Source organism: Plasmodium malariae (genome assembly GCF_900090045.1).
Source record: "Plasmodium malariae genome assembly, chromosome: 11".
In the NCBI taxonomy this organism is placed as follows: Eukaryota; Apicomplexa; class Aconoidasida; order Haemosporida; family Plasmodiidae; genus Plasmodium; species Plasmodium malariae.
In genome coordinates, this window is record NC_041785.1 from 605,099 (window position 1) to 624,947 (window position 19,849).

At 26.1% G+C, this 19,849-nt stretch overlaps 8 protein-coding genes across 8 annotated transcripts; 4 read left to right on the plus strand and 4 right to left on the minus strand.

Annotated features, from left to right (window-relative positions):
* Positions 1-1,050: 1,050 nt before the first annotated feature.
* Positions 1,051-3,354, plus strand: PmUG01_11020900 (conserved Plasmodium protein, unknown function; the record flags this gene model as incomplete). The annotated part of the gene is made up of 1 exon (XM_029005850.1): positions 1,051-3,354. The coding sequence occupies one exon, from the start codon at positions 1,051-1,053 to the stop codon at positions 3,352-3,354; it is 2,304 nt and encodes a 767-aa protein (XP_028862398.1).
* Positions 3,355-4,644: 1,290 nt separating this feature from the next.
* On the minus strand, positions 4,645-4,800 carry PmUG01_11021000 (conserved Plasmodium protein, unknown function; the record flags this gene model as incomplete). Its single annotated transcript, XM_029005851.1, has 1 exon — positions 4,645-4,800. One exon carries the CDS (start codon positions 4,798-4,800, stop codon positions 4,645-4,647), a length of 156 nt encoding a protein of 51 aa, XP_028862399.1.
* Positions 4,801-6,050: 1,250 nt separating this feature from the next.
* PmUG01_11021100 (50S ribosomal protein L17, putative) lies at positions 6,051-7,056 on the plus strand (the record flags this gene model as incomplete). Its single annotated transcript, XM_029005852.1, has 3 exons — positions 6,051-6,129; positions 6,488-6,575; positions 6,879-7,056. 3 exons carry the CDS (start codon positions 6,051-6,053, stop codon positions 7,054-7,056), a joined length of 345 nt encoding a protein of 114 aa, XP_028862400.1.
* A 369-nt stretch (positions 7,057-7,425) lies between these two features.
* PmUG01_11021200 (conserved Plasmodium protein, unknown function) lies at positions 7,426-8,406 on the minus strand (the record flags this gene model as incomplete). Its single annotated transcript, XM_029005853.1, has 1 exon — positions 7,426-8,406. The coding sequence occupies one exon, from the start codon at positions 8,404-8,406 to the stop codon at positions 7,426-7,428; it is 981 nt and encodes a 326-aa protein (XP_028862401.1).
* Positions 8,407-9,115: 709 nt separating this feature from the next.
* On the plus strand, positions 9,116-10,744 carry PmUG01_11021300 (ferrochelatase, putative; the record flags this gene model as incomplete). Its single annotated transcript, XM_029005854.1, has 4 exons — positions 9,116-9,266; positions 9,444-9,530; positions 9,672-9,777; positions 10,036-10,744. The coding sequence occupies 4 exons, from the start codon at positions 9,116-9,118 to the stop codon at positions 10,742-10,744; spliced, it is 1,053 nt and encodes a 350-aa protein (XP_028862402.1).
* Positions 10,745-12,184: 1,440 nt separating this feature from the next.
* RPB5 (DNA-directed RNA polymerases I, II, and III subunit RPABC1, putative) lies at positions 12,185-13,960 on the plus strand (the record flags this gene model as incomplete). Its single annotated transcript, XM_029005856.1, has 7 exons — positions 12,185-12,327; positions 12,459-12,566; positions 12,768-12,849; positions 13,049-13,108; positions 13,320-13,403; positions 13,670-13,744; positions 13,895-13,960. The coding sequence occupies 7 exons, from the start codon at positions 12,185-12,187 to the stop codon at positions 13,958-13,960; spliced, it is 618 nt and encodes a 205-aa protein (XP_028862403.1).
* A 704-nt stretch (positions 13,961-14,664) lies between these two features.
* On the minus strand, positions 14,665-15,876 carry PmUG01_11021500 (conserved Plasmodium protein, unknown function; the record flags this gene model as incomplete). Its single annotated transcript, XM_029005857.1, has 1 exon — positions 14,665-15,876. One exon carries the CDS (start codon positions 15,874-15,876, stop codon positions 14,665-14,667), a length of 1,212 nt encoding a protein of 403 aa, XP_028862404.1.
* An 825-nt stretch (positions 15,877-16,701) lies between these two features.
* On the minus strand, positions 16,702-19,194 carry PmUG01_11021600 (aldehyde reductase, putative; the record flags this gene model as incomplete). Its single annotated transcript, XM_029005858.1, has 1 exon — positions 16,702-19,194. The coding sequence occupies one exon, from the start codon at positions 19,192-19,194 to the stop codon at positions 16,702-16,704; it is 2,493 nt and encodes an 830-aa protein (XP_028862405.1).
* Positions 19,195-19,849: the final 655 nt, after the last annotated feature.

Here is a 19,849-nt window from a genome sequence, read left to right on the forward strand (position 1 = left end):
CTTAATTTTCTCGTTTTTAAAGATCCGCTATTATCTTTTTATTTAATTTATTCTTAATTTAATTATTTTTAATTTAATTTATTTTTTAATTTTTGTTATTAAATTTTATTTTTGTTAAATATATTATTTAAAAAAAAAAAAAATTAAAAAATATGTACTTTTTTATATGTTTTTCCAGAAAATAATATTTTAACAGAATATTACGTTAAGAATTTTTTATGTATTTTTTGTATTGTAACTTCTTATATATTCATTTCCTTTTAACATACGAATTTTATACTTCTATACGCCTATGATATTATGAAAGTAAGAAAGGGATAACAATCATTATTTTTTATAATTAAATTTATTTAATCTAGGACTGTCAATGATTTATTTTTTTTTTTTTACGTTTTAAATTATACACAGAAGAATTTACCTGTATATTATATTTATGTGATGTATTATTTTTTTGATATATATATATATATATATATATATATATATATTTATGCAATACATATAATATACATTTATGATACATTTATGCCATATATATATATTTGATAGTTATATATATGATACAATTAAAATATACATATAAATATATATGCGTATATATACAGAAAAAGGGATATAAAAGGAAATATTTAAGTACAAAAAAACATATAAAGAAAAGAGCTTACGTGTTCAGGCAAAAAGTAAAAAACCGTTATATGGGAAGAACGATTATAAGTCCGGATGAATAAAACAATGCTGTAGCAGTATGAAAAAAAAATAAAATAAAAGGGACATAAATGAAATTATACAAAAATGTAGAAAAAGTGAATAATTTTCATTTTTGGTACATGTTTTTTTTTTTTTTTTTTTTTTCGCACAAAAAAAAAGTTTATTCCTGTGTATGTATGCAAATATATATATATATATGTATAAATACACGAATTTAATATAGATATATATGTACATATGTTTATAATATATGTGTGTACATATTTAACATGTATGTATGTGAGCATACACTGTTTCCCAACCATATCAAGAAGTTTTTCGCTTTAACAATTAACAAAAGAAATGAATATTAAGGAGTTACTTTACAATGAAATTATTATAATAAAAATAACCGAATTTTTAACCATCTTGGAGGTTCAAAATTTAATTATATCATTGGGAATTAAAGTGAAAAGGGATATATATTTTATGAGAGAGTGCCTATCCTTATTGAGTATAAGAAAAGATGGAAAGCAAACAGTGAGCAAGTCAATCGAAAATAATGAAACATGTGATAATAACACAAATGGTAGTAACACGTATAATAACAACACGTATAATAACAACACGTATAATAACAACACGTATAATAACAACACGTATAATAACAACACGTATAATAACAACACGTATAATAACAACACGTATAATAACAGCACGTATAATAACAACACGTATAATAACAACACGTATAATAACAACACATATGATAATAACACGTATAATAACAACACATATGATAATAACACACATGTTAACCTTAGCGAGAACTTTGATTTTGCAGACCCGGTGAACGAAGCAGCGAATATAATTACGTTTGATGAGTTGAATAATAACAGTGAATATTCACTTGGAAACTCTAGTGACATCAATTTCCATTATAGTGTGCACGAAAATAATGATAATTATGAGGACGAGAAAACATATGAAGGTTTAACTAACAGTGAAAAAGATTTGACACATTGTCGAAAGGATGGAAACAAATGTGGGGATAAAAATTATTATGAAAGAGACACACATTTATTTATGCCTCCTAGTACAAGTATTATTGACCCATTTGGAATTGATAAAGAAAAATTCTTAGACTACTATGAAATAAGACAGTGTTTATATTGTAATAATAACGAAAAAGAAGAAGAAGGAAGTAAAAAAATGTTCATGAATTATTGGTTATTCTTACACTTACGTAAAGAGGTAGTTGATATAAAAAAAGAAATTGCAGAAGGTTTTTCAAAAATTACAGTAGATCATCCTGTTTATAGAAATAATGAAATAAATATAGATATTTTTCTTCTTTATAAATTTGAAGGAAAATATTATTACATATTTGATATGCCTTGGATGTCTATATATTATCAGTTATGTTTAAATGCAATTTGTTTATATTGTAGTGCTAAAGTTGATAACAATTCTGCTTGCATTTTTGCGGAGAAATTTAGTTTATACATATCTAACATGTGGCTCTTAAGTTACTTGAAAGAACTTAATGAATCGAAAGAAAAAAATTCTGATACGAAAAATAGGCATTCATTGGAAGAAAAAATAGACACACAGCAACCTGAGAAAGATGTCCGAACAAATGACAAAGAACAAATCGGTTTTACAGTGACAAATGGACACAGCAGTGGCGATAAGAACAACAACGTTAATAGTAATAGTAATAGTGATGATAACAACAATAACAGTAATGGTAACAGTAATGCCCACGACAATGGTCATAACAGCAAATCCTTCTTCGATACTGAATTTGGCAATGCCGATAGTGATAGTGATTGCGGGGCTGACATCAATGGCAGTGATTATGGTTCTGATTATCGTGATAACGATGATAGTTATTATGATAATAGTAACAATAACAATAAAAAGAATTTATATTATAATAACGACAGACAAAGGGAATTTGTGGTCATAAGAAAAATACATGTGTTTTGTGAGAGTTGTACAAAATTATTAGAGTACAGATCGAACGTGGACTCCTTACTTGAAACCATAAAAAAAGATTATGAGTTGTTAAAAAAAATTAAATTAACTAGTAAGACATTTAAGATACCAAAAGATTTATTTTGTTTGTGTAATTATTTTTTTTTTAAAGATAAATACATTGTTTTTTTTAAAAAAATTAGTACCAATTTGCAAGCGTTCAGGAAAATGCTACGGGAAAAATTAATTAATAACTTTATTTTTTCCTTTACTCTTAACTTTTACAAATTTGTAATTCGTTACTTGTTATTATGCGATGACAGAAAATTATATAAGCAGGAAAATATCTTTCTATTTGGCTTTTATGTAAAATATGAAAATTTACTCAAAATGTTCAATAGTCCACGAATTACTCTTATGTATTTTTCTTTTAATGTTATATCTAAGAAAATTCAAAAATTACAACTCTGTTATAGGAACAAGCAGTTTTTAAGGGTATCCAGATCTTTGCATTATGATGTTGTAGCAATTATTGAAAAACTTAAAAACATTCATAGAAAAAGTGTTTACAAACATTTTTCCATGTATATGTATGATAATATGAATAGTAATATATTGTCTAAAACAAGTTATGAGGATATATACAATTACTTCTTTAAGCACGTTCAGAGTTTTAAATTTTCTTAATATTTTTTTTTTTTTTTTTTACCCAATTGCTTCAGCTTTTTGACTTTTATGCTAATCGCGTGGTATTTTTAGTCATTTGACGCGTTCAGCAATTTTATTGCATTTTTAATAGTTTTTTATTATATTTTGAATAATTTTTTTTACTGCATTTTTAATAATTTTTTATTGCATTTTTAACAATTTTTTGATGGTATTTTTAAAACTTTGTTATGGGATTCTCAAAAAATGTTCATGACATTTTTAGCAATTTTTTGTTATTTTTTAACTCTATTTTTTTTTTTCCCCTCCTATGCACTTTTTATTTTTTTGTCCGAATTTTGTGTTATTTACTCTTATCATTTTTAATTACCGTTATTCAATTGTAATGGATACAATTTATATATATTATATATTTATATATATACATATATATATATATATAACGAGATTCCCCTACTTACGTTCTGCGATATATTCCATGTATCTTCATTGCACCCCTTTTACAACATTTTCCTGTGTAACATTCTGTTCAAAATGATTTTTTAATATAATTTTTTTACGGTTTTTAATATTCTCTCTTGTGAAAAAAAGTATTTTCCTTTTTCTTCATTCCATTTTGCTACATTTAAAAGCGTTCCTACAATGTTTATTCATTTTAGCAAAAAAATCGCTATACAGATATTTGTTTTAAAATGAAAAAAAAATAATAATAAAGTAAAAAATAAAAAATAAAATATAAAATATAAAAGTTAAAAGTTAAAAGTTAAAAGTTAAATTTTTACTTGTGTTAAAGTATTAAGAAGTTATTTAAAATAAAAATTATAAAAGAATAGTCATCCAAAAAAAAAAAAAAAACGATGTGCAAAATGTGCCCCAAAGCAATAATACTTCATTTTTTTCCCATTTTTTCGGTGAAAAAAATGATTATAGTTAAAACGACATAAAACAATGATTAAATGAAAAAAATAGCTAAGATCATAAATAATAAATAAAAGTATGCAACAAAAAAGAAAGTAGAATTGTTAATAAAATATTGTGTAAAATAAAAAGTAAAAATATAGCTACTCCCCCCGTATTTTCACTTCCACGTTTTAATTGTTGCTGATGTATATAATGATAGTATAGTGCTGATTTCTTCGTATATTTCTTAAGCCTTTAAATACCTAGCTCATACAAGTGTCATTCGTGCTTAATTATTCTTCGTCCTCCTTATCACCCTCTACTTTTCTTTTTTTTCTCCTTCTTTGTCACTTCTTAACTTTTCTGTTCCTTCCTCCGTTATCCTTCCATTATTAAAAACAAAAAAGGATATCACGATAACTTATTATTTTCTGGTATATCAAATAATTCTCCGTGAAAGCATATCAAATAACAAGATACAAGAAAACCCGAAACTCTCAGTATGATTTTCCACTTATCTGGAATTATGTCCTTCGGTTTTTCTCTGAACATGCCAGGGTAAAACATTTTATTATATGGGGCTTTATTATTATACAGAAAATATGCGGTATATATAAAAGTGCTGGGATTTTTCAAGGATAGAGTGAAATAAAAAATTCTTAACAAATTAACTTCAAAAAATAAAAATATTCAAAATGGGGACACAAGCAACAGCATAAAATTTGTAGGAAAAATTAAAAAAAAAAAAGAAAAAATGAAAAAAACGAAAATGGTTAAATATAAAAAAATAACATAGCAGCAAAAATTATAATTGAAAAAATATGTAGCTTTTTATTGTGCAAGTTACTATCAATAGAAGCTAAAATGTTCAAGCACTTTATGCGTATGTTCACATGTACATATGTATAAATATAAATAAATAAATATATATATGTATGTGTACGGAGTTAAAACGAAAACACTTGAGGTGGGAGCGTTTTTTTCGAACTTGGCAAAATTTTTTAGGAATTTTTTTTTTTTTTATGTGCTTAAAGCGACCCTATTATTAAATAAGATGTAGCTTTTTAAAATTATTTAAATTCGTATAAAAGGTTGTTTAATATTAACTTCATTTATTAATAGCGTTTCATTTTTTTTTTTTTTTTTTATTTTTGTTATTCCTAATCTTTTTCCGACAACTATAAAAAATTACTAAATAAGAAAAAAAAAAAAGTCATAAGAAACTAAGAAAAAGCAATATTTTTTTAGCCTTGCTGTTACTTCTTTCATTAATAAATAATGTATTCATTAAATTAGTGTTGAGTTATATGTGCGCATTGCATTTAAATTGTGAATGTTATATGGTATAAAAAACTGTGTTTCCGTTTTTTAATATGGAATATTCAAGCATCATTCGAGATAAGCCTTGATATTTAACTGCACATATGTATGTATGATTATATATATGCTTCTGAACATATGTACAAATGTTGTAATATATGTATATATGTAATGAATATATGTACATATGTAGGAATATATGTATATATGTAATGAATATATGTACATATGTAGGAATATATGTATATATGTAATGAATATATGTATGTATGTACGAATATTTGTATATATGTACGAATATATGTATATATGTAAATGTCCATATATATATATATATATTTGTATATATATTTACGTGCATATATACATGCCTACACATACATAGATTCATGAGGGCGAACTACGACTACTGACTCGTTTCGCTATTCGTAACTGTGTACTAAAAAGAAAATTTTATAAGTGTACAAAATACATAATATGTAAAAGATGAAAACAAAATGATAAAATTAAATGTTCCTCATTTATATTGGCATTACAAAGCTTGGCAGCGAGCTACGGCTGGATATTTAAGGACATGTAATTTTTTTTACATTGTACATATATTATGCACATACATAAAAATTGCATATTTTAAAATAGTTAACTACTTGAAATTTTTACTAATTACTTTATTAATTGACATTGTAACAATAGCACTCCGTTTCATTTCTTTACCAGCCCATATTATTACGTTAATATTTAATTACATTCTTATATTAATTTGTTATATTATATTATTGTTTTACTATTTCCTTCTTTTGATATATGCTATTATTTTATTAGTTGCATATCTCTTTTTATTCTTTTATTACAGTATCATGCCGTTTTATAAATTTATTGCCTTCCTCTTTAACTTTATTACTACATATTATTTTATTTTTTTAATAAATTAAAGTTATTAAAAACAATTTAGCTAATAATGAAATGGTTGGTTACGTTATTAATGACAAACACCCCAAGAGTATAAGAGTGGCTTGCGACAGGTTAAACCTTTATAAAAAAAAAGAAAGAAAGAAAGAAAGAAAAGAAAAAAAAAAAAAAAAAAAAAGCACACAAATAAACTGACATTTAACGTGAAAGAAAAGTACAAAAAAAAAAAAAAAAAAAAATTAAAGAATAAATAAGGAATAATATAACAATGTAGCAAAATATAACATTATAGAAATATAAGTAATATGTGTAAAAAAAGAAATTTCCCAAATTTTCATGCATTATACATTCTGTAACTCACATTTTCATTTTTCTTCTCTTTTTTTTTTGTTTTCATATTGGTAAATTCTCTTCAGATATATGTACGTTGTTCGCTATAAAAAGACCTTCAGATATACAAAAAAAATTTGGGTGCATGATGAAAAAAGTGAAGCAAAAGTTGGTGATGTAGTTCGAATTCAGCCACTGGGGTATAGAATAGGCCCTTGGAAAAATTACATTCTTGTGAAAATTTTGTACAAGGAAAATAAATAGTAACTACTGAAAGATCAGAAAAAAAAAAAAAAATGGAGATGTTGAACGATGATTGTGCAAAAAGTTGGTTGACCCTGCCTGTTATTTGTTGAGATTTATATGTTTCATTTTGTCTAAATAAAATGCACACACTCACTTTCGTAAAAAAGCACGTGTATATATACATATATAAGTGCACGTTTTTTCCCACGATTGATGCTGCATACAAGCTATGTTCATTATCACATGTGCCAACATCCATACGTTGACTATTTCTTTATTCTTTTTTCTTCCCTTTTTTAAAAAAAAAAAAATTAAAATTAAAAGGAATTACTATAATATATGCAATAAATTGCAATAAAATGCAATATGTGCTTATAATTAAACCCTTCAAAAGTCTCCTAAATTTGAGTTTTCATAAAAAGAATATCTGTTCGATCTATTATAATTCGAAGGAGCGTTTATATTTTTTAAGAATAAATTTAAATTATAATTTGACTTTCTACTGTTATGTCTACCTTCCTTTTGCTCTTCCTCTATATCTTTTTTAATTAATTCTCTATCAACCATTTTTTTTTTATATGCATTTGTTATAAAAACTTTTTCTTCTTTTGATGTATCAATACGAAGTTTTTTCTGAATTAAAACTTCTTTTTCTAATGCTCTTCTTTTTGCGCTATTAATTAAAGCATCCATATATTTCGATTTCTTATTTTCTACAATCTCCTTTTTTGAGAATATTTCGTCTATACTAATATTTGTTTCTTCTCTTCCTTTTCTGTGGCTCTTGTTATTTTTATTTTTATAATCAAGTTCTTCATACATCTTCTTCATTTTGTTATTTCTATCTTTACGATCCGTATATTTTACCTTGTGATGATATTCATCACTTTTTCTTTGACTTGCTTCCTCCGTCTTTTTGTCAATCGTGCTGTCATAATTTTTTCCTTCATAACTTTTGATTATGCAGTCTATGTCCATATGTCTATTTTTTCGTGCACGTAGATCTAATTTTTTTTCATATAGTTTTGTTAATTCTTCTCCTTTATATCCTAAATATTGAATTTTGTCTTTGTCAGTTTGTTTTTCGCCCTTATCTTCAGACTCCTCTTCTTCCTTTCCTAATGCTTTTATAGGGTTTTCATGTTCGTTAATGTATTCTTTTATTTCTCTTTCAATTTCTTTATTTTTTTCTTCATACATTTTTCTGTTGTGATTATGTTCAAAGTCAAACGTGCCCTCGTTATCCGAAGCAGAAAAGATGTTATCTATTTTGTCCCTTGCATTTCTGCCATCACGCTGGCTTCCATTTTTTCCTTTGCTATTGCCTTTACCTTCATTTTTTTTGTTAAAAGATAAACTGATCTTCATTTCTCGTATTCCTTTATTATTTTTCCCTCCTTATCATAAGTCGAAAATTTAAAGGTAACATCTTTATTATTTTTATCACGTTAAATTTTAGTTACTTTATTCTTTGTATAAACAAATTGCATTAAGTTTTGCGGGTTTATTTCATTTTTTTCAAAAATGTTCACTGAATTTTTTCATAATCACTTTTTAAATTTTATCATTTTGTTTGTTTTTAAATAATTTTTAATCTTTTTTATTTTTTTAATGTTTTTCATATATTTAATTATTTTTTAATTTAACATTGATAATTTTTGAAATCTTTTATTTTATTTGTTTATTTGTTTATCTGTTCATTTATTTATTTATCTATCTATTTATTTGTTTGTTTGTTTGTTTGTTTGTTTGTTTGTTTGTTTGTTTGTTTGTTTGTTTGTTTGTTTGTTTGCTTGCTTGTTTGTTTGTTTTATTTATTTGTTTGTATATTTGTTTATTTATTTTATTTTTTTTTTTTCACATTTCCCTTCTGCGTACTCTCGAAGTAGCAGTTTTACCTTCAAATTTGTTCCCCAATTTACAGTAATTTTGGTCTTCACAATTTAACACATATATATTTTTTTTTTTGATCGTTAATGATTGTGTCCCTTTCTTGTGCATACACACATACGTACTTACAGGAACTGGGAAACATGTAAATGGTGTTCAGTTTAAATTTTTTTTTTTTTTTTTGAAAATGGAGGTAGATGATTTTTTAAAGTACAACAACTTGAATATACCAAAAGATAAAATTAAAAACTTGCACAATAACAAAATAGGGATACTCATAACAAACTTAGGCAGCCCTGCAAAACCAACCTATTGGGCGCTGTTCAAATACTTGTCACGTAAAAATTTTACCCACAAAAAAATGCAATATATGATAATAATACTAAATATATATTAAAAAAGAATAACAAACAAAATTAGTGTAACAATAAAGAAAAAAAATTAACGTCCAACAATGAACTTATTCTCCAATCATTTTTTTTTTTTCCCGATTTTTTTTTTTTTTTTTTTTTTAGAATTCTTGGGGGACCCAAGAGTTGTTAAGCTCAATCGATTTTTATGGCTTCCCATATTATACGGATTTGTGTTACCATTTAGGAGTGGTAAATAGGGAGAAAGAAAATAATTTTTTTTTTTTTTTTTTTTTTTTTTTGCATATGAATATGAATATGCATATATATGTGAACCTTTGTAAAAACATATACATAAGCACATTTCCTGCACGCATGTTCTGTTAAATACAGGAAAGTCTTCATTAAAATATAAAAGCATATGGACAGAGGAAGGATCACCTTTATGTGTTAACACTCATAAGCAGTATTTAGCCTTAAAAGAACGTTTATTTGAAAAGTAGTTTAAAAAGGAATGAAAAAAAATATATGCAAAGGAATTTAGAAAGAAGGGGGTTATTCTCTCATTTTTTAAGCTTATCGATAATAGTTTGTGCTCATAATTATACTATTTTGTGCACAACACATGCATACAATATCTGTACACAGCATATGTATTCTGTTTACATATACGTATATGCACACATATACATATTCATGCACACATGTGTACATATATATATACACACAAACATGCCATATCCCCCCCTGCATTTAGATACAGGGAAAAGGTTACAATAAGCTACGGTATGAGATACGGTGAAAGGTCTATAAAGAAAGGGCTGAATTATTTAAAGGGGGAAAATATAAATAAACTCTTGGTGGTACCATTATATCCTCAGTCAGCTGAATGTACAGTGGCTTCAACCCTAGATTGCATAAGTCATAATTTAAAAAGTTGGAATAACCTTCCAGAGATAAGATTTCTATCTGGTTATTGTCTTAAGGAAAAATATATAAATTGTATGAAAGAAAATATAGAAAATTACTGGGAAAAAAATGGCAAGGGGAAAAAATTAATAATTTCTTATCATTCTTTACCTACGAAAATTGTACAAGATGGTGATATGTACCCTTTTTTTTGTATTGAAAGTACTAACAGATTAATTGAAAAATTAAATGTTAAAAAGGGGGATTATATTTTAGCTTTTCAGTCAAAAATTGATGGTAATAAATGTATTCAACCGTATATTGAAGATGTCCTAAGAAAATTATCATTAGAGGATGGATGTGACTCGGTAGATGTAGTATGCCCTTCTTTTTCTTCTGATTGTTTAGAAACACTTGAAGAAATTCAAATATATTATCAACAATTATTTCAAAAGTATAATAAAGGGAAATTAAGATACATAAGTTGTTTAAATTATTCAAAAATTGGTATAGATCTTCTAATGAATATTATCGAAGAGAACATCACTGGTTGGTGATTAATTTCTACACGCGTACATTTTAATTTCTCTTCACCTTTCTGTTTTTCCCCTACCATATAAATAATTATGTTGTGAATAGGAGTAACGTCAGTACTTATCGATGCGCTTAGGCACATATCTACAAATATATGACATTCTTTACATAATGTATATATACATTTATACATATGCATTTCTGCACATCTTGAGATAAAAGTTTTTGAAAAAATTCAATTTCATTTTTTGCACTTCTCCCTTTTGTAAATAAATAGAAGCAAGGCAATTTTACTAGCAGAATATTCTAGCGTCCATATTTTGGGCGTTCTTTCCTATTTTTTCATTTGAAGGTAAATTATGGTCAAGTTATAATTTTGACCTAGCCGAGAAAAGGCGGTGGAGTAGGGAAATAAAAAAAAAAGTAATAATTAATTAAAACAAAGCGCTAATATCTTTTAAAATTTATATATCACTCAATTAATAATATTATAGAGACATATTTCTTTATCTTTATGTTTTTCTTTTTCTTCTCATTTATTTATTTTATTATTATTATATTTTTTTTATTCATACGAATTATTTGTTGTCTTGTCACAATGTAGTATACCTAACATTTTATCGTTGTTTTAAAATAAAATTATTTCCCTCTTGTTTATAAAGCAACAACCTTATTGTTATATGCATTTAAAAAAAAAAAAAAAAAAATTGTAAAATTTGCGGGTAATATTCTTTTTTTTTGATGTTAATTTCTTTAACCTTATTTAAATGTTTATCTTTAATTAACAATTTATTTTATTTTGAAAAATAAATTATTTGGATGATATCAATAGGAAAAAACGGTATTTGTAAACCTGAAAAATTCCATTATCTTATCGAATGTGGAAAAAAAAATAAAATAAAAAAAAAGGAATACTCTACATGTCGCAGTAAAAGATACCCTTCTTTTCTATATAATTTATTTGAAGTCCAATCGAATTACAATATATATATGCATATTTATAAATATTTACGTATACATTTATATAATATGTATAAATGTATATGTATACTGTAGAGCAAATCAAGCTTTCCAATAATTCATCATATTTATGGAGTGTATCTTAAGTAAATTATACCCGAGGAGATATTCACAATCACGCTTCAGCATATTACCAGTAATCATATATTATAAAAAATATTTTTTTGAAGAAATCCATAAAACAAGCAGCAGTCATGTAAAAAAGGAGATTTAAAAATTAATATAAAACTTTTCCTATTAAAGGAAAAACATAACATATGCATTTAAACAAAGCTATACAGAAGTAGCCACAATAATAAATAATCCGAATATACTAATTATATAAAAAAAAAAAAAAAAAAAAAAAAGGAAGGTGTTCATGTGATTAATTGTTCAAGTGTACTAAATAATTTTAATAAAATAGCAGAGTAGTAATACAGGTTAATCAGTCATATATTAACCAAATGGAAGACCCAACGACAAGATTTTACAAATGCAGAAAAACTTGTTGTGAAATGCTTGAAGATAGGGGATACATAATAACGCCAAGAGAAAAACTTGAAAACTTTTCAGCCTTTAAAGAATTATTCGAAGAAAATGAAAAATTGTATTATAATATATATATTTACAGTTTCGAATTATAAAAAATAGTTCATTTTTCCATTTTTCTTTTTTTTTTATTTTCCCTTTCATTAAAATATATAACATAAATTAAATATATTTTCCCCTTCACTGTAGACGCTCAAGAATGACAATTATAACTAGCCATAAAAATGATTCAAACAACAAAATAATAGTGTACTTCGCTGACGAAATTAAGAAAACAGGAGTTAAACCCCTAAGAGAGTAAAGAAAAAACGCAAAAAAGATACTCCATGTCATGTCGTGAATAATATTATATGTCTCTAATATTTCATGCATGTTCTCATGTCTGGGCACATATGGTATACTTGTGTACCTGTACATGTAATTCGTATACGTTTCATATGTACATACAACATATACAAATACTCATGCACATAAATGACTTATATAATATTTATTTAGACTTACCGAAAAAATGGATGAAAAGTCGATTCAAAGAGCAATACTTGTCACTCAGAATATATTAACACCATTTGCTCGAGATGTAAGTTTAATATAATTTTTTCCTTTTTTTTTTTTTTTTTCTCTTTACCGCCCTTTTTATTCAAAAATAAAACTGTTAACTTTATTCTCATAAGGAACTTAATTTTATTTTTTCATTTATGTTTTCGTATTTTTGTATTTTCTTACTTTATCATCTTCTTTTTTTCTTATTTCCCCATTTCTTTATTGTGCTAATGTAGGCAATTAAGGAGGCTGCTCCAAGACATATTATAGAAAATTTTTTAGATGCCGAATTACTGGTAAGCAAAACAAGAAAACAACAAAGGGGTATTTTTTCAAAATAAAAAGACATAAATTAGTAGAGTGGATACCCCCCCCTTTCTATCATTTAATACGATAAATATGTATGTATATATATATATATATATATATATATATATATATCATACGAAGTATTGCATATGTAATATTATTATTTTATTTTATTTTTTCCTTTTAAAAACGGTGTAGGTTAATATTACTAAACACGAACTAGTACCAAGACATATTCCACTAACAAGCGATGAAAAAAGAAATCTTTTACAAAGATATAAAGTAATACAAAAAATAAAAATAAAAACAATGAAATAAAGTCATAAAAAGAAAGGAAAATACAAAATATTTAATAAAAAATATTAAATAGAAAATTAAAATGAAACATTCACTTAAATTTTATGAATGTTTAAACTATGTTGAAGTTAATTAAATATTAATGAAGTGTGTAGTGTTGCATTTTAAGAGTGCCCAGAATAAGATTATAGGAAAAGACAAATATGTTATTTTTGCTTGTGTAATTTTTTTTTTTTTTTTTCATTTTTTAGATTAAAGAAAATAAGTTGCCAAGAATTCAAGATGTAGATCCTGTGTGTCGTTATTTTGGCTTAGCAAAAGGACAAGTGAGGAAAAAAAATAAATTAAAACAAAATGAAGTAAAACAATAGAACTAATGCCTTTTCCCTACATAATTCTAAATTATACTTATTTTACGCTTTATTCTTACCTTTTTTTTTTCTTTTTTTTTTTTATTATTCTTTTTTAAAATTCAGGTTGTCAAAATAATTAGACCAAGTGAAACTGCAGGAAGATACGTGACATACAGACTTGTAGTTTGATGGGCGTCAATACTTTTTCGTAGTTAATTTGTTTTGCATTATTACTTTTAAGTCATTATATTTACATTATTACCTTTACTTCATTATATATACATTATAACCTTTACTTCATTATATATACATTATAACCTTTACTTCATTATATATACATTATAACCTTTACTTCATTATATATACATTATAACCTTTACTTCATTATATATACATTATAACCTTTACTTCATTATATATACATTATAACCTTTACTTCATTATATATACATTATAACCTTTACTTCATTATATATACATTATAACCTTTACTTCATTATATATACATTATAACCTTTACTTCATTATATATACATTATCGTTTTATCTTTTTTGTTTCCCTTTTTTTTAACTATATTTATCTTTTTATTTGAAAAAATATTTTAATAATCTTTTTGTTTTTTCAATTAATTGCCAATTGTTGCAATTTTCCCGCTAATTTTATGTTCACATATATTTATGAAAATTAGCTTAAAATGAATCCTTCCCTCCACTCCCCTTTTTGATATAAAATTTTCTATAAACCTTGTAAAATTGTTGTTTTTTCTTTTCATCAAATCGTACATTTTATTTCATAATAGGTAACATATTTGTATAAGACATTCGTAACAGGAAGTAGTGGCTAGTTGCAAAATCTGACATGTTCATAACTTCTTTTTGCAGCCACTTTTTAGTCATTTTTGAATAGGACTGAAATTAGAAGCCTGGTTAGTCCAAAGAGATATTTTGTTTTTCTCAGCTGCGGCAAAGAAGCCAGAAAAAGTATGAAAATCGAGGAAATTGAAATAATTAAATTTATATGATACAATTTGATCTATTATGTTAATATCATATAAGTTACAAACATTAATAGTAGTATTATTCGTAATAGAAATAAATATTTTATCATCAGGTCTAATTACTATATTATTCGCACTATGATAACTTGGGGCTACTTTTTTCAACTGTACCTTTTGATTCTTATCAAATGTTAAGTAATACATTACATTATTATTCGTACTAATTAAACAGTTATTATTGTTAACATGATAACTTAGAACATTTTCCTTTATATCTATAATAAAACTTGAAATAAAATTATTAGTCATTCTGTAATCATAAATACAAAATAGGGAAGGTTCATAACAAGCTATTATGAAGGTATCCCCAAAATATGGTAGCGGATATATATCTATTATATCCTTACACAATTTTAAATTATTGCTCAGCATCTTTTTACACTCATTTTTGTTTTCAAGGTTACATATTATTTCTATATTGTCCATCTTTTTCTTTATCTCTTTAAATGGTATAATTAGTTCCTTGCATTTACTGCTGTAAAAATTGTTGCATGTAGTATTGTAAATAATCCTATTATTATAAATCTCAGACTTCATATTTTCACATTTTCCTTCGTTACTAATACCTGAATTGCTGCTTCTTCCTGAGAGAGGTACGTCCTTACAGCAGTTGTCATCACCCCTATATTGGTCCATACCGTTACAAGCTAAAACACAATTTTGTTTAACATTTATATCGTATATTGCTATGTCCCCATTTTGATTTATCGGTGTTACAAGTGCATTGTGTACAGAATACGGTTTTGCGTAAGTAAAGTTATTCGCATTGATCTTTAAAATACATTTGTTGTACTTTACATTCCACAGTTTTACTGACCCTTCTTTTGTTTTAACATAAAAATGTTCCTTATCAAAAGTGTTTGAGTATAATGCGCTATAATCAGATACCTTATAATTTCCCACACTTTTTTTATCGTTTAAATCCCATAAGGTAACAATACCACAGCTGCAGCTAGATATAAGATTATTTTCATCGTAAAATTTTACACTGCATATATTGTCAGAATGATTGCTAAGGTAAAACAACGCCCTTTTTTTGATTACCATCACACAGCTGTATTTTTCCGCATTCATAAAAAATAAATAATGTGGAAAAACATCTTAATTGGTATAAGCTCGTAAAACTAGCTATCGATGGAATTTCAAATTGATAAAAAATTCAATATTAACAGTTTAGAAGTTTGAAAAAAGGAATAAGGGTGCGCATGAATATATATATTTAAATACTTAAGCACAAAAACATATGCATAAATACATCGTATATATATACGTGCCGACGTGTAGGAGTCCCTCAGGAAAAAAAAAAAAAAAAAAAAATGCTAAAAAAATTTGCTCTAATTTTTAAAAAAAAAACGTAAAGTCAACAAAAAAAAAAAGAAGAAAAAAAAAATTACGAATACTTAAATAGGCAAAATACATGGTAACATTGGTAAAGAATGCTTAACGAAATATGCTCCAATACAGTAAAAAACGAGTAAACTAAAATGAGGCAAAAGGAAAAGAAATAAGTAAAAACACAAATATATACATACATACATACATACATAAATGAATAAATGAACGAATAAATGCATATGGAATACTTCGAGAGGGCCTTCCTGCTTGTCCTTGGGGTGGGGGGGCAGAAATTATCTGATATTATAGGATTTCAAATATATGCAAATACACTGAACACAAATTTTATGAAAGCACATAAAGAGGTGTTCTTTTCACCCTTTGTGGGGAGGATGCATTACCCCGGGTTTTAATTTGTTTATTATAGTCCCCAAAACAGACTAAATATGCCTTAAACACTTTTATATATGCACATATATATGTACATGCTTATAGTGGAACATGTGTATATACATATGCTCGCGCACCGCTACGAAGTCATTGTATAATCCTAATTGGGTCCCTAAATTTCCAGTGCAAGGCATTTATTTCACGCTCCAGTTTATCGGTAAATAACACCTGGTCTGTTAAGGAATATAAATTTTCGCGTAATTGTAAAAAGTCGGAAACACCTATAACAGTAGATGTGACAAAGGACCTTGTATATACCCACTTCAACGCAGCGACTGTTAAATTAGGGAAATAATATTTTTGACTCAAATAATATAATTCCCGTATAATATAAGTAGCTATGGAGCCTCTTAACCTTTTCATATATGATGGGAACTTTTGCATTCTTCCTTTAGTTGTATAATCTGTGTACTCTAAATATTTACCTGTTAATATACCAGCACATAGGGGTGAATATGCTAAAATGGAAATGTTCGTATTTTGTGGTCTACATATTTCTGGAAAACCTTTTTCTACATCATTACGACATAACAAATTATATTCTAGTTGTACAGATACTGGTAGGGATATATGTAATTGTTTACATAATTCATAAAATTTCAATAAACCAAAAGGGGTTTCATTGCTTAATCCCCATTCTCTTATTTTCCCTTTCCTTTTTAGCTCATCTATTGCATGTAACTGTTCAATAAAGGGCACAAAGTTATCATAATATTTATTGTAATCATATAAAACATCACTAAAATCACCTGAAGAATGATTCGGATAATATCTATCAGGCCAATGTAATTGTATTAAGTCTATATAATTTGTTTTTAACCTTTTCAAACAGTTATCAACACTTGCTATAATACTATCCTTGCTCAACGTTATAAAATTATCCTCCTTCTCTTTTGAACGCTTTTCGGACTCCTCTATTTGTTCTAACGTTTCATAATCTTTTTTTAAATATAATTCTTCTTTTTTTTTTAATGTGTTTAATTTGTCAAAGGGGTTACTGGGTACGTCACTACTGTTGGTATCCTCCATAAATTTCCTGTTTCTGGACAAAAGAGATGGACGTCCTTCTTCTTCACCTTCTGCTGCTTCTCCCTCTTCCTGCTTCTTCTGTTCGTCCCTCTTTTTCCGCTTGTATTTTTTGGCCCATGGAATTTTGTCCGTCCTACCACATATCTTTGTAGCAATAACAATTTTGTGTCTGTTTGCCTTACCTTTTGAGTTAACCCAGTTGCCTAAAATTTGTTCAGACAACCCAAAATAATTTTCACTAACAGGTAAGGGATATATTTCTGCTGTATCAAAAAAATTTACTTGAAATTCTTCATATGCATAGTCAAAGAGTTCGTGTGCTAACTTTTCATTTACATAATTTCCGAAATTCATTGTACCTAAGCAAATTTCGGAAACAGCCAAATTGCTATTTCCTAAGTAGTGGTATCTCATATCTGGCTTGTCCTTCCCATTTTTTTTTACACAATATGGCTGACAATATTTTTGATGTTCAATTAAATTGCCATATGGATATTGTACATATCGCCAGGATTCTAACCCTATAGGTTCTTTACTATATCCACCTGTCAGAACATCACTTAACATAGGTTGTCTAAATATTTCATTGTCTAATTTCTTCTTTGGAATAATAATTTCTTTACCATAAAATCTTTTGTCTTCTTCCAATTCGGACTTATATGGAGGAGTTTCATGAATTGTGTTTCGTAACATTTTATAATAATTCCTTCTCTTATATTCAAAATAATAATTTCTTTCCTTATCATAATATGTTAGTATATAATCATACAAAGGATTATCAAAATCAGCTTTAACTAATTTTATATTTTTATTTTCTTCATAATCGAAGGGTAACATTATCCAATCATCCTCTTTAATACCTTGTTTCTTAATATCAAAACGTTCTTGGAAATTTTCCTTTGCTTTTTTTAATTCATCTTTATTCCATAACTTTTTTATTTTCTCATAATTATTATTATCTACTATGTATATACCTTCCTCTAAATTATAAATTCGATATTCGATATCAACTCCTCTAATGTTAATTTTTTTTAGTTCCATCTCCTCTACATATTTATATGTCACTTCATCTTCTTTCTTTATTTTCCCTTTCATATTATCAGCATTCATTTTTTCATTTTTACCTATAAAATTTTTGTTCTTATCTGAGTCATAAGCACTGTTACCCTTTTCATCTTTGCTAATAAAGTTAAATTTATCATTGTAATCTTTTCCATAAATGTTTATATGTATGAGGAATTTTTTAATTTTCCGTCTTAACTTCCTAAAGTTGTAATTGCTACACTCTTTTATAAAATATTGCACTGCAATTTTTTTATTCTTTTTTTCATTTTTTCTTTTTTTATTGCTCAAACAAACAAGCAATTCTTCGTTACTTCCATAATTCAGTTTGGCCTTTTTTAATGCAGTTCTATTAACTCTTCTCTCAATAAATGGAGTAATACTTTTAGTTGAAAATAAATTATAACTTTTACAATTAATTTCAATAAAATAGTATAATAGTAGGAAAAATAAAATATGTATGCATTTCAGCACAGACCTTTTCTTCATCGGTTATTTCTTTATGTAAAATGCCATTGTGTGTAAAGTTTTCAGATTAACATTTTGTATCCTTTCACAAGAAATCACACCGCATTACATTCCCCACACTGAGTTACTTCTATTTTAAGGTATGTAAATAATTATGAGAAAGTGCGCTTATATATGTATATATACGTATATGTATATATATATGTATATATATATATATATGACCTATTTCTTAACATTTACTTTTTTATTGCACATTTTTTCTTTCGAATAACATAAAATAATACACTTCCTTTTTTTAACCTCTTAAAATGTCAAGAAAAAAGAGAAGTTTCAGATAAGTTATATTAATAATTGCGAACGATGAGCTATTTTACTATTCTTCGATATGTGCTATAGTTTCACTCATAATTTTTTGGATAAATGTACCTTTTTTCACCTACATACGGACTTATAAATACATATACATCTAAATATAAATATATATATATATATATGTACATCTTTATGTACAAGCATATATACACACTTTTATATACGTAGTAGTATGCAGATGTTTATATGCAATCAAAGTTTCGTAGGAAGATCACATACTTTAAAATATCCAAAGGAAAACCTTAATACTGTTGAAAAAAACATTATGCCACGTCAAAATTCGCTTATATGTTCACTTAAT